Genomic DNA, 14,206 nt, shown 5'->3' with positions numbered 1-14,206 from the left:
TCATGTAAGCTTTTGCAAACTCTGCCTGTAAGGAGAGTTTTGCATTCAAAATTCTGCCTAAGGTAAACTCTACCTTGCTAATCCAAACCTCTTCCTTGCAAAATTTCTTTTTTTGTTTTTACTGAGTTAGGGTTCAAACCTAGAACCTTAAGGTATTAAGCGAAGGGCAAAAATTAAAGACCAGTGCTTTTGAAGGCCAATCCGCACAAAAAAATGATGTATAATCTACATATACCAACTAGAGAAAGCAAACAATGGATTCAACCCCAAAATAAATCCCAGCCCATGGGCCTATTTCCATGATCTTCTTTTCAGCCCAGACCTTATACTTCCACCGTTTTGCCCATAAATTTGGCGCGAAAATCAATTATCAGCAAAATTAGGTGTTCAAAGTTCCAGTTGGGGCATCAGTTTTCCGATCCAAATGTCGAGCCGACGAGCTTCAAAGCGCATACGTGTAGAGCAGAAAGAAGAAACAAAAGATAGGAAAAAACAAAAAATGGAAGAAAAAGAAGCAGAGGTGACTAAAAGTTCAAAAAATTCACCAGTAGTGGTATTAACCCGAAATTAGGCCCACGGGCTAGGACTTAGTTTGTTAGAAGCTCGGGTTAAGCTCACAAATGGTCTCTATAAGGGGTGGTGGTCTTGATTTTTTGGCCTCTCTTAACAACAAATTTAAAAAATAGTCTTTGCTTCCTAGCCAAAAGCTTTTGTTGTCCATCGAGCATAAGTTGTGAATATAAATAAGTTTAATATACTTAAACAATAAACTTGTCTGCTCAATTGAGCAAAAACTAGAACTTATGCCTGTATTCACAGGAATTGGTAGAAATGTCGACCCAACGAGCTTCGAAGAGACGACGTACAGTGCAGAAAGAAGAAGCAAAAGATAGAATAAAGCAACAAGTAGAAGAGGTTAATGGAAGTTTTAAAAAGTCAGCAGTAGTTGTATTTGCTCATGGTGCTGGTGCTCCTTCCACCTCTGATTGGATGATCAGGTCATCTCTCTTTTATGTAATTTCACTTTTAATTTGTTTATCTTAGTTTGACTTGTCACGGCGTTTAAGAAAATGAAAAAATTGGATCTTCTGGTCCTAAACTAAAGATGTATGTAATGTACTCCTACTGATTTTAAACTTTGAGTCTTGTGGTCTTAAATATGCCATGTAAGATTTTGAGCGTATAGAGTTACTAAATATAGAAAGTGAAATTCTTTCTGAAACAGACTAAAAAGGGAAGCGAGTCAAATAAATCGAAACAGAGGAAGTCTATGGATTTTGATTTTAATATGTGATACACTTTTTGTACATAGCCGAATCTAAAATTTGAAGTTTATGGGTTCCTACAATGATGTCAAATTAATATTATAATGATACTTGGGTTCATAGTCAAACATTTATACATATTTAGTAAATTTTTCACTATATATATGTAGTGAGAGAGAGAGAGAGGGAGAGTCTGCGCAAAAGCTGCTAGGTTCACGTGAATCCATAATCAGGCCTCTGAATCCAACCACGTAGCTAAGTTACACCTACTTGAGTTTCTTAAAACATAGCTGGTTCTAAGTTTGGGTAAAAGAGGAGGGTGGTGGTAGACTGATATCGAGCTGAAAAAAAAAAGTTTGAACTATGGATGTAGAAATATATTGGATTCCTATAGCTAATCCACTAATTTGGGATTTGAGGTGTGTTGGAAATTGGTTATTGCAAAAGCAACAACAACAACATATCCAGTGTAATCCCACAAGTTGGGTCTGGGGAAGGTGGCGTGGACGCAGACCTTACCCCTATCTTGTGAAGGTAGAGAGGTTGTTTCTGAGACCCTCGGCAAAAGGAAAATAAACATTATGGAAGAGTAAAATGACTTCGGTCAATTGAGAAGGGATGTCATTTTTTGCCATGCATTTTTAGTCCATATCATTTGCTTTAATCTCATCGACCTAGAAAAGACTTACGACAAAGTGCCAAGAGAGGTTTTATGGAGATGCTTGGAGAGGGCAGTGTACGTAGCGTACATTAGGGCGATCGAGGACATGTGAAGGAGCCAAGACTAGGTAAGGACGTGGAGGAGACTCGGAACACTTCGGTGAGAGATGAGGTTGCACCAGGGATCTGCTCTTAGCCCATTTTTATCTGCCTTAGTGATGGACTGTTTGACGCGGCGAATTCAAGGTGAGGTGCCATGGTGTATGTTATTTGCGGATGACATAGTTTTGATTGACGAGACACGCAGCGGGGTGAACGCAATTTGGAGGTTTGGAGACAAACTGCGGAGTCTAAAAGAGTTCAAGTTGAGCAGACCAGACGAGTACATGGAGTGTTAGTTCGGTGACGTGACACATGAGCACCGGCGTGGAAGTGAGGCTTGGTACCCGGTGCCATCCCAAAGAAAGTAAGTTTCAAATATCTTGGGTCTATTATACAAGAAAATGGGGATATTGACGATGATGTCTCATATCGTATTGGTGCAGGGTGGACGAAATGGAGGCTTTCTTCAAGAGTGCTGTGTGATAAGAAGGTGCCACCAAAACTTAAAGGCAGGTTCTACAAAGTGGTTGTGAGACCGACTTTGTTGTTCGGAACGGAAGGCTTTGAGCGATCGAAGCTCGTATCGTCCAAAAGATGAAAGTTGCGAAAATGAGAATGTTGCGATGGATGTGTGGGCACACCAGGCGAGATAGGATTAGGAATGAAGATATTTGGGATAAGGTTGGAGTAGCATCAGTGGAGGATAAGATGAGAGAAGCGAGGCCGAGATGGTTGGGCATGTGTGCGAGAGGAGGCACGGATGCCCCGGTGCGAGAGGTGTGAGAGGTTAGCTATGGATGATTTCAGAAGAGGTAGGAGTAGGCCAAAAAAGTATTGGGGAGAGGTGCTGAGACAGGACATGGCGCAGGTTCAGCTTACCGAGGACATGACCTTAGATAAGAGGTTTTGGAGGACTCAGATTAGGGTAGAAGGCTAGTAGGTAGTCGCGGTTTCGATCTATAGTCTGTTGTCCTTTGTTTCTTGCTACTATATGTTGTTTCTTGTACTTCGATTATCTTATTTATCTGTGGTAGTATCGCTCCCATTTTTAGACCCTTTCTATTTTGACTTATTCGCTTTCTTTAGTTTCATTTGCATTTTGCTTTGAATTGCTTGTGCATATCTAACCTTTCTCGTTGTGTTTTCTCTTGGAGGGTCTTTCGGAAATAGCCTCCCTATCTTCCGAGATAGGGGTAAGGTCTGCGTACACTTTACCCTCCCCAGACCCCACATTGTGGGATTTCACTGGGTATGTTGTTGTTGTTGTTGTATCATTTGCTTCAATCAACAAATACTTTGTTGTTATTTAATACATAGAAATATCAGCAAACTATTCTATTAGCCAACTTATATGATTTTGTATAGTATTTTCTTCCATGCTAGACATTTCAAGAAAAAATGTTAGTTACGTGTAAATGGCTTTTTCAAAATTGGAGTTTAGCTACATGCTTTATAAGTAGCATAAAGCTTTTGTACTAACTTATCCTAGCTTTGTGAAGATGGAAGGAGATGTTGACCAAGGCACTGAATGCTGCTGAAGTTGTGACGTTTGACTACCCATGTAAGATTTATGTGTCATTCCACGTATAATCGGCACACCTGTATAATGCATACTTTTCTGCTGAAATTTTATGGACTCTGGCAGACATGTCTGGTGGAAAGAGGAGAGCACCCCCCAAGGCAGAAAAATTGGTTGATTTTCACTCTAATATTGTCAAAGAGGTTGCTGCTAAATACCCTGGGCATCCACTGATCTTGGTTGGGAAGTCAATGGGTTCAAGGTGATAGTTATTGCCTGCGTTTAGAACACCATGTATCGCCATCAATACCTGAATATTTCTCTCAGTATAGTGCCAACTAGAAGTGTTACTTTATTCTTATAACCATACTTTTCCCAATTTGGAACTTTATCCTGTTTTATGTGAAATCAGTTGATGTCATCCAGACAACCTAATTATAACCTTTGTGAATAAAGAAAAAAGGGTAATTTATCTTGAGTTGAGATTCTAGTACAAATTATGTATCAGGAAGGTAGTCAGAAAGGATGCCCGCGTCCTTACTTTCTAGACCTCTTTTGACCGAGGTACTTCAGTATGTGTTCATTCTGATGTCTGTAGTATTGTTACAAGTAACTTATGTGTAGATATCTTACTTTTTATTATGAGTTATTACCTTTGCTCAAATTTGGTTTGCTGGATGTTCTACTACTTTCCAATTTCAGTATTTGCATTGTTTCTTTGAGATATTATGCTGAAAGATACTTAGATTTTTTCTTTAATATTTCACATAATCATGTTTATTTTGGGGTGCATTGCCTGATCTAATGTATTCAATGCCTTGGTGCACCAGAGAATTGATAAAGTACAAAGTAATGCCATTTGATTACATGTTAATACATGCAACAAATGTCCTCTTCACAAGAAAAGTCCTCTTTTGGTGTAGGGTTAGCTGCATGGTAGCTGTTAATGGCATCGGCGCTTCAGCTATCGTTTGCTTGGGTTACCCATTAAAGGTTATCTATTGTCCTGATAATAGTCCTGTCCTTCTTACCCATCTGTATCACAGCATTAATTCCTGCTGTGCAGTTTTGAATTTTGATGCATGTAAACTGTATCCTTTTGTTTTATTTACTTCTTTAATCCTCTCTTTTTTCGCTCAAGCTGGATTAGTTAATGATTGATTTGGAAAATCTATGTCTATATTTTTAAAGCTTAGGCAGTTGAGATTCTACCTCCAACATGTATTTTGCTGATGTTCATGGATTTTTGTATGTTTCTAGTGCTGGATTGAATTATTTATTCTTAGCATAGAACTAAAAGATCTTAAAAAGCTTATAAAACTTGCATCTCTCTTTTTTCACAAGCTAGTAAGATGGATACAAATTTTAGCTTGTGTTTGCATCCTCATGGACGACAGTTGGACGCCAGTTGGTTTGAGTCGTAAACACCAACTTAAACATCTGTTTTCCCTGGTTGCTAAATCTGGATTGTTATTCCCTTTATTTGAAACTAAGGAGCTGCTCTACAATTTGTCATTTTTAATATCTTTTCCATAAGTCAAAAGTCCATTGCAAATTAGAATTTGGAGAAGAATAACAGTTATTTATAAATCTAAGTGTTTATAAGAAGAAAATCCTCAATTTCCTCGTTGCTAATTTATCTATTTTTAGCACTTCAGATTATTTTCTAATCTTTCTTGATAGCTATTCCGATGTAATGGTTCCTGAGTACTTGCATCTATTCTTTGGTCGTTGGAGCCTACAAAATGTTTGAGTATGTACTTTACACACAGACACTTCGCATCACTGCAATTCATAGATGCACAATTGGAATTGGTTGCTCTCGAGAATCTATTTGTGTTTGATGTTTATGTACATGTTATTTGCGTGATGTGCTGCATTCAGTCTTATTCCAAAAGCAAGTGCTCTGTCACTCCTTAGTGGTTTAAATTGATTATTAATATTAGAATGCTCGTAATATAAACTAAGTGCAGGTACCTGAGCAACTTAATCAAGAACCAAAGCGATCACATTGGTTTTTGAGTTGGATGCTCATGTTCATGGTGTTCATTACTTATTTGGTTATACAGGCGGAGATGTTTAGGCATTTATCTGTATAGATTGCAGTGAAAATATATACTCCATGTAAATGCATGCGAAGTTTACCGTTATTATAGTTGTTTTTAACCTTTGAGTAGTTATCTTTTACTGAATATACGCAGTCATTTTTATGTCTCTTTTGTAAGTCTAGTTGCAAATCTTTCAGGGTGCAAAGGGTGCAACACGAGATGAATTGCTGTTACAAATTGATGCACCTGTTATGTTTGTGCAGGTAAAAGCACTTGCTTATAGATGGATCTGTGTTACATGGACATAAAGGTCTCTTATGGAGGCTTATTTCTTACACGGTCATTATTTAATACTCACAAGAATGGGCATACACATTAGCTAAATCTGAATTGCTTACAGATAGGCTATACGCATACTTGTTATAGGTGGGGCTAATATATACATTTGAACCGACATACATGCATACATAAATACGTTTCATTATGATTTCTTTTGACTGCTTTTGTGCACTCATGGCTACTTTGCTAGGTCATATATCTAATTTTGTTATATTATTCACATCTCAAATAATCATGTTTGTTCTCAGCCATTACTATAATACCATATAGTTAGTTGTTTGGGAGGGGGTGATGGTGCTAAGTGTAAACTTATTCATTCTGTAAACTTATTCATTCTCAAGATTTTGTATGGTTTATGTTCATGTAGGGTAGCAAAGATGGGCTTTGTTCACTGGAGAAGCTGGAAGCTGTAAGAAAGAAAATGAAGTGTGCTAATGAATTATATGTGATTGACGGTGGTGATCACTCCTTCAAAATTGGCAAAAAGCACTTGCAGTTGGCTCAGTCCACCCAAGAGGAAGCTGAAAAGCTTGCTGTTCATGCTATTGCAACTTTTGTTTCTAATCATGTGAAAGAGGGGTGACTTTTAAGTACCTAACTGTAAGAAATGGGTGATATTTTTAAAGTTTTTGTCCAGTTTGCGCAAAGATGCTTCATGAATTCCTCCTTTAGTGTATAGGATTATTTTCCATTTTTTTTTTTTTTTTTTTTGGAGGGGTTTCTTTTTTGTTTTGTCATTGTTGTAGCATATCTGCAAATGTTGCTCCCTGTAAAGCACTACTAGTATTAGTATTTAAAGCATTAGCCGCAAGTTATTTTGCCCACCTCAAGTGTATCCCCTATGTCTATTTTTCTATGATTCCATTACTTTCATGTTGTATTTTCATGCAATGGACCAAGCTTCTGTATGACAAATATGGTATGTACTCACTTAAAGAAGTAGCAAGGTTCCTATAGGTAGTTTCTGGAATTTTTTGTGTGGTTTTGCTTATAGCCAAGATATATGGACTTCTAATCGGGTTTTCTTCGTTTTCTATAAGATTTGGAAAGGATATAAGCAGTCATTGGCTATTATATGTGCAACCCCGTTCATGAGGTATTTTCTGACCACCCAATTTCTGTTTTGTTTGGTTTAGGTAATGCTAAAGAAGTTGTAGCGAGATTATATGGCCATATTTATTGGTTAAAAGAACATATTTTCTTTCTTCTGATCACTTAAATTCGACGATGAAATTTTTCTTTGCATAATCAAAATGATACTGACACGACACATCATTCCTCCATTTAGGTATAAGATATGTTCATGAATGCCTTATTGAAGTTGCTTTCATTCTGCACTTCTTGTAGTTGATCTTTCACAGGACTCCTCTCTTAGTTCTTCACACAAAACAAGAATTTTAGGTTGTAGTAAAGAAAAGTTTGATGTGCTCTGGTTATTGGCTAAAAAGTAAGAAAACATTTATTTATAAATTTTAAGACATGTTACTTCAGAACAAAACTTCACAGTCGTGATCATTGTGAAACGTTATACTAAGCTTTCATGAAGATAAATGGTTATAAACACAATTGCCTTCTGAATTGTGGATCATACCTTCTTCCTTCCACACTTTTCATTATCGCTGTCATCACTGCTGCTACTGCTGCTGTCGCTGAACTTGTATTTTTCTTCTTTGTTCTTCTTCCTCATAATAGTAGGCATGCAGTGGACTTCCATCTTTTTCTTTCCATTAGTTTTAGTATGAGTTGCAGTTGAACCATGGGATGCAGAATGCTGGGACTGGTTATTATGAGTGCCATGAGTTGCACAGGACGCATGGCAGACAGACTGGCGTCCTTGCTGGGTGTGTGCCTTCTGGCCCTGTTGAGTATGAGGTTCATGGTGAAACATTTTGTGTGCCATTCCTCTCATTTTTTCAGTGAAAGAGTGGTTCTCATTATTTGCCTTTTGGTTTGTATGGGTGCAAGTCTTGTTGCACACAGTTTTTTGGCTAGTTGGAGTGCTTGTCTTGTTGCAACCAGCCTTTTGGCCTGTTCGGGGGCTGGTTTTGTTGCACAAGGTGGAGGGTTGAACATGATTGTTTTGTTGAGTGGGCTTGTTACATTGGACTGATGCCATGAGTGGTTGAATTGGCACTAGAGATATTGTCTTCTGGACTATTGCCTTCTTCTTGCTTGATATTCAAAGAATGACTGAAATATATATATATATAGGGAAAATAACACTCTATGTCCATATATATATACATGTACAATATCAACATGAGTCAGTGGGTGGGATTTATTTCTTATCTCATCAGTTGTCTATTACCTTTGAATCTCCTTTTCTGCCAAAGGCTAAACTTTGAAGAGCATCTCATTCTATTCCCGGCCAATTCTTTTTTTTTTTTTTCCCTTATGTTTATATTCCAAATCCTTCTTTGCTTTAAATGTTTTGATTATCAAAAAAAATAAAATCCAAATCCTTCAACCGAGCTTTTGACCGCATTACCCACATATATTGCACTTCACGAAGAAGTGGTAATGTAGCCCATGAACTGACCTTTTGGCTTTTACAAGAATTGCAGAAAGAATAAGACTGGTTGCCGTCCGTTTGAGATTCCCATACCTTTTCTTCCTCCTGTTTCATTTGAAAAAATACAAGAAGAAATTGTTCTGTTCAGACTTAGGAGACTTGCATAATAAAATAGAACCCAAAAAGGAAAAGGAAAAGGAAATGCTGGAATTCATTTGCTATTTAAATCTTGAAAGTTTGATGGGCCAACAATTTAACGATTTTCTCTAGAAGCATCGAAGTGTATATTTCTGAGAGAAGCAGTGCTGAATCTTATTCTCATCTTGACTAATAGTGAAGGCGAATCAACATACTATTTAATTGGAAAGCATGACAACATTATTAGTCATTTCTTTTTGTAAATTCTTGTAAATAGTGCCTATTGCTGGTGCTCTCAATTGAAGGCCAACTAGTTGAGAATTGTTGAGGTAGTCGACATCTTTTAGGTTTGAACTATGGCTAGAAATGATCACCTTCGCAAGAAGGTTCAAGGAGCATACTTCGAGTATAAAACGATAGAAGGTTGCTTGAGATGGTTTGGTCTTGTCCTATGTTGATCTCTATATGCACATGTGTGAAACAATGGGATGAAGATGTAAAAGGAGGAGGAGGTAGACCTAAAATCAGATGGAAGGAAGTAATCTCGAGGGACCTACAATTTCTAGGTATTCATGCAGACTTAGCAAAAGATAGGGCACAATGAAAGAAAAATATCTTTATAAACAATATATTAGTTGAGAATATGTTTTACACGTTTGCACTTCTATTGTAGATTTGTAGGTCTTACACGTAATAATTTCTATTTATATTTGCAAAATATTGGCATGAGATGATTTAAATGGAGTAACGTGGTAAGTGAGGATTCATATAACCAATCCCTACTTTTTTGAAACTAAGGCATAGTAGTAGTAAACTAGTAGTTGTTATTGTTATGCCTCTAGGCGAGTAAAGAATTTTGTGTAATGGACTAGATTTCTCCTTCTCTCTGTCTCTGCTATCCGTCTCTTTGGGTTTGGGATTTATGAACATGGTCATTCATTATTTTGTTCTTAACATATGCGTAGTCCTCTAGGCCCGTAAATATCTGCCAGAGTTTGATTAGTTTCAATATACTCTCTTCCTTGGTTTACAGGCTGGACCGGACAGAGCCAAATTCAAGATTTAAACTTAATGGGTTCAAAGTTCTCTCTTTCGACATGGGTATAGAACTTAATATTTATACTACTTTTTCAAGTTTTCTTCACAGATACACACATGTATATGGTCCTAATCAAGAAGGGTGGGTTCAACTGAACTCATTCCTAAAGCTATATGTCTGTCCTTCCTTGAGTCCGGATGGTGCTTCTGTCTCTTGTGCGATCTCATTGAATTTTTCTTTTGGACTCTGTGATCATCTGGTTCCTGCTTTTAGTCTTATAAAATGCAGTAGGATCAAGGCCTCCAAATATCTGATAGAGTATACTCTTTCATTTGCTAATAAGTTCATGAGTAGCCAGAACAGTCTAATCGTAAATATCTGATATACTCTTTCATTTGCTAATACGTTCATGAGTAGTCAGAACAGTTTAATCCTTTCTTTTATTTTCATTTTACATTTATCTACTTTCTTATTAGTTTCTGGAATTCTTATGAGGAGTTGCCAGGATGTTTTGAGCATTCCTCTTAATTCTCATCTCATTTGAATGGTCAGAAAGAAGATAAACTTGCTTGGGTACTAACAAATCCTTCAAAAATTATATTTATCCGCTTTGAAATCATGACTTGCTCTGCTGCGTGTAACTCTAAGAAGTAGAATGGGAAGTTTTATCCAAATGCGGAGAAAATGATCATTCCATTATGATTGATTCTTTCTTTCCTCTTTTTTTTCCTCTCTTATTAGCGACTCTTACTCCTTCCATGTTGTGTGCACATGGAGTTCCATGTCTTTGCTCATTGTGTGTCCATTTCATTTTTCAACATTAGGCAATATTGATTAATTATCCAGAAAAAAGAAAAAAAAAAAAAAAAAAGAGGGAAAAAAGAAGAGACTACCTATCTCAGAACATTATTTCATTACTGGATAGACCATAGTTGATAGGTACATAGAATTAGTAGCATTTATTCATGTAGCACATCTCACTCTCTCACAGACACACTCACACACAGAGAGCACACGTCTCTCTCCTTTAAATAAAGTACATAATTATTGAGCAACAGAAGTTCATTAGTGGTATAGCTTCTGTCTCTTACTTGATTATTGCAGCTTACTTCTTCAGCAACTCCCCCTCTGCAAAAGCAAAATAACAATTTTGGTTTCAAGGTAAGTTTGGTAACTAGTAAAATTGCTAGCTCTATGAAATTGAGCATTGTTGAGGAATACACTAACTGATTCTAGATCTGTTCCCTTTCACAGTTTGTGGACGTCCCATTTTTTAGATCAATTTTGTTAAACATTTGATAAATATACCTACTACTAACAATGAAATTATCATCTTTTTCTTCTGTATTGTCAGTGTCCATCAGACTGAATATTGTCAAACCTCTATAACAGCCATCTTCTATAACAACCATGTTTTCTGTGGAACCAATCTTTCATGTTATGCTATATTATTTATATATATATATATATATGTATATATATATATAGATAGATAGATATATATATATATATATATATATATATATATAGAGCCATACTTTCGGAGCAACCTGTCATTCTTATAAAAGAGATATACATAGCTCGAGTATATATATATATATATAACAACATTTCGCTATAACAACCGAGAAATATCAGAACAAACGACGCTGTTAGAGATAGGGTTGACTGTAGAATTAAAAAATTGACCAAGGTGTTAGGCTATACCTTGCTCCTTCCACAGTTCTCGTTGTCGCTCTCATCACTGCTGCTATTGCTGCTGCTGTCACTGCCATCTCTGCAGCGTCCATCTTTGTTCTTCTTTCTCCTCATTGTTTTGAGCTGATCACCTATCTTATGCATGAAACCGCCTTCCTTCTTTGAGCCATGGCATGTAGTCTGCTGGCTGTGGTTGCCATGACCTCCATGCGTAGCAGTGGATCCATGGCCTGCTGATTGGTGATTTTTGGCGCCACGGCATGCAGTCTGCTGGCTGGGGTTACCATGACCTCCATGCATAGCAGTGGCGCCATGGCCTGCTGATTGGTGAGTTTTGGTGCCATGGCATGCCGCCTGCTGGCCGTGGCTACCGGGACCTCCATGCATAGCAGTGGAGCCATGGCCTGCTGAATGTTGCGTTTTTGCGTCATGGCATGCAGCCTGCTGGCTGTGGCTACCATGACCTCCATGCATAGCAGTGGAGCCATGGCCTGTTGATTGGTGGGTTTTGGCGCCATGGCATGCAGTCTGCTGACTGTGGCTACCATGACCTCCATGCATAGCAGTGGTGCCATGGCAGGCTGATTGTTGAGCTTTGGCGCCATGGCAGGCGGATTGCTTACCGTGGTTCTCGTGGTGATACATTTTGCCTACCATCTCTTTCATTTTGTCACCCAAAGAGTGGTGCTCATTCGCCTTGTGGCAAGTGACAGTGGTGGTTTTCTGGCAGACAGTTTGTTGCGCAACTGGCTTTTGGCACTGAAGTGATGCCATTGGATATGTGTGGAACTGAACAGAGAATGACTCTTGTATTTGATTTCTTGTTTATTATGGCTTGCTCACTTGACATGGCCAGTCATATGACTTCTATTTATACTAGTTTTGGTAGTGGAGATTCTTCTCTTTTAACACCTCAGATCACTAACTATCATTTTTTAATCTCTTTTTGTCAGGTAAAGCTTTTTGAGTGAGTATTTATTCTATTCCTTGTGATAATTGAGTTATCTGTTCATTATTCTATTTTCTCAACTTGGACAATTCTATATGTATGGAACAAGAATAGCTGGAAGAAAACTCTAGATAAGTGATCATGTGGCCGGGGATATGATAGTTTAAATTTGTTGATCCTTTCCCTTTTGATTGGTAATACTATGATCCTTTGGCTGAAAGTATAAACAACAACTACGACTCAGTCACAAACACGTGGAGTCAGGGGCTGATCTAGCATTTGTTATGGCTTCACGTGAATCTAGTAGCTTTTGTGCTGACTCTGTATTAAATTGCATGGCTCTTTGTTAAATCTTTTAGAATCAGACTTGTCAATTGTATTTTTGTTGCTACAATGTGATTCAAAATGTTAGATTGCCAGGCTGAATAATTTGACCAACTATGTTCTTTTTTGCTATTTGATTCACTATCTTTAATGTGTTGATATCTTCAAAGGCATTAGCCAAACGAGAAAGGTAGATAGTATTTTTCTCTCTAATAGCCAGAGCACATTTGAATATTAGTTATATATATATATATATATATATAAGTAGGAAATATACGTTGCTTACTAAATTTGAAGAGCTGCTGAATTCGACTTTATTCTATATGCGTTTCCATTATTTGTTGTCTAATTCCTATATTCTTCTCTCCTTTTCCACATAAAAATAATAAATAGAAGGCAAAGAAGGCTACTTGCATATACATTTTGGAGTTTATATATTCTAGATCGACAACAGCAGGGGTGATATATAAGAATGATTTTGAAGGTGGATGATCTTGACTCTTCAACTTTTGACCCCGTTTGCCCGAGGGACAAAACTTCAAATTTCACAAGTTTTGACTTTTGACCTTAGAAGGTTTGCTCATGAGGCAAGTGGGATCAAAAGTTTAAGACCATTAATTTCCAATGTCACCCGCAGAATTGCCCTTCTTTTTTTGCCCTTAGAAGATTTTTGTAACACCCATAGGTTCCGAGTTCGAACCCACGCGCAAAATTTTAAAAAAAAGACCATTAATTTCCAATGTCATTAGGTGTAATTTCTTGCCTTTTTTTTTTTTTTTTTTTTTGCATAAGCGATTGCCCTTCATTCGGGATGGCATCTTTAATTTTTGCCCTTCAATTATCAAAGTTATGGTCTTTAAGTTTTGCCCTCCGCTTTTAATTCCTTAACAAAAGTAATACCCGTCTTGCGAATTTTTTTTAAAAGAGGGTTCGAATGTTCGAAGGGCAAATTTTAAAGATTTCAAATATCTAAAAAAATTCGCAAGGCAGAATTTTGTCTTAATTTGCCACTTCAAATTGGTGGTCTTTAAGTTTTGCCCTTCGCCTAATACCCTGAGATTGTGGGTTCGAATTTTAGCTATCTAAAAAAAAGGCTAATTTTTCCGGAATTTGTCTTAAGGCAGAATTTGCCAAATTACCATCAGGACAAAAGTTAAAGATCACCATTTTGAGGGACAAAAATTAAAAACCTACCCCATCGAAGGACAATCCTGCAAATTGCCCATCTGCCGCAGCAGATGACATATTGTGCTAAAGTAAAAGTTATCACATAAGCCCAGTGCATGGATGGACCAGTAGGAAAGTCCTGGCCCAAGAACTAAAATACGTAGGTGCACCAAGTCCTAAGGGGTCGTTTGGTATGCGGATTAAATTATTTCGGGATTATAGTGCTAGGACTAATTTATTTCATATGGGAAGTGGGATAAAATAATTCCAAGTTTGATAGGATAAGATGGGATATCTCAGAATTAAATTTGGGCTTCATTTTATACTATGTTTGGTAGAAGGTATAACATTAATACCAAACTTAATGCTGGGATATCCCATCTTATTACGCGTATCAAATGACCCCTAAGAGTCTTTGGAGTAGGCTTTAGTTTACTTCAAAGAGT

At 37.3% G+C, this 14,206-nt stretch overlaps 3 protein-coding genes across 3 annotated transcripts; 1 reads left to right on the top strand and 2 right to left on the bottom strand.

Moving 5' to 3' along the window:
- Positions 1-351: 351 nt before the first annotated feature.
- LOC132030634 (uncharacterized) lies at positions 352-6,757 on the top strand. Its single transcript, XM_059420344.1, has 7 exons — positions 352-520; positions 820-998; positions 3,527-3,588; positions 3,673-3,808; positions 4,470-4,539; positions 5,792-5,857; positions 6,301-6,757. The coding sequence occupies exons 1-7, from the start codon at positions 425-427 to the stop codon at positions 6,514-6,516; spliced, it is 825 nt and encodes a 274-aa protein (XP_059276327.1). The 5' UTR covers positions 352-424; the 3' UTR covers positions 6,517-6,757.
- Positions 6,758-7,518: 761 nt separating this feature from the next.
- Positions 7,519-8,049, bottom strand: LOC132031891 (uncharacterized). The gene has a single exon (XM_059421763.1). The coding sequence runs from the start codon at positions 8,047-8,049 to the stop codon at positions 7,519-7,521; it is 531 nt and encodes a 176-aa protein (XP_059277746.1).
- Positions 8,050-10,518: 2,469 nt separating this feature from the next.
- On the bottom strand, positions 10,519-12,178 carry LOC132030635 (uncharacterized). Its single transcript, XM_059420345.1, has 2 exons — positions 11,330-12,178; positions 10,519-10,750 (listed from the first exon to the last, which is right to left on the bottom strand). The coding sequence occupies exons 1-2, from the start codon at positions 12,092-12,094 to the stop codon at positions 10,736-10,738; spliced, it is 780 nt and encodes a 259-aa protein (XP_059276328.1). The 5' UTR covers positions 12,095-12,178; the 3' UTR covers positions 10,519-10,735.
- Positions 12,179-14,206: the final 2,028 nt, after the last annotated feature.

The sequence above is a fragment of the Lycium ferocissimum genome, chromosome 9 (assembly GCF_029784015.1).
Source record: "Lycium ferocissimum isolate CSIRO_LF1 chromosome 9, AGI_CSIRO_Lferr_CH_V1, whole genome shotgun sequence".
NCBI lineage: Eukaryota > Viridiplantae > Streptophyta > Magnoliopsida > Solanales > Solanaceae > Lycium > Lycium ferocissimum.
The sequence above is the reverse complement of the archived record's forward strand: the minus strand, read 5'-3'. Positions and strand labels throughout refer to the sequence as shown.

Coding starts and splice junctions, on each gene's coding strand:
- LOC132030634 (XM_059420344.1), top strand. CDS start 425: ATGTCGAGCCGACGAGCTTCAAAGCGCATACGTGTAGAGCAGAAAGAA. Junction 3,589..3,672: donor TGTGACGTTTGACTACCCAT/GTAAGATTTATG, acceptor GGACTCTGGCAG/ACATGTCTGGTGGAAAGAGG. Junction 5,858..6,300: donor CACCTGTTATGTTTGTGCAG/GTAAAAGCACTT, acceptor ATGTTCATGTAG/GGTAGCAAAGATGGGCTTTG.
- LOC132031891 (XM_059421763.1), bottom strand. CDS start 8,049: ATGGCATCAGTCCAATGTAACAAGCCCACTCAACAAAACAATCATGTT.
- LOC132030635 (XM_059420345.1), bottom strand. CDS start 12,094: ATGGCATCACTTCAGTGCCAAAAGCCAGTTGCGCAACAAACTGTCTGC.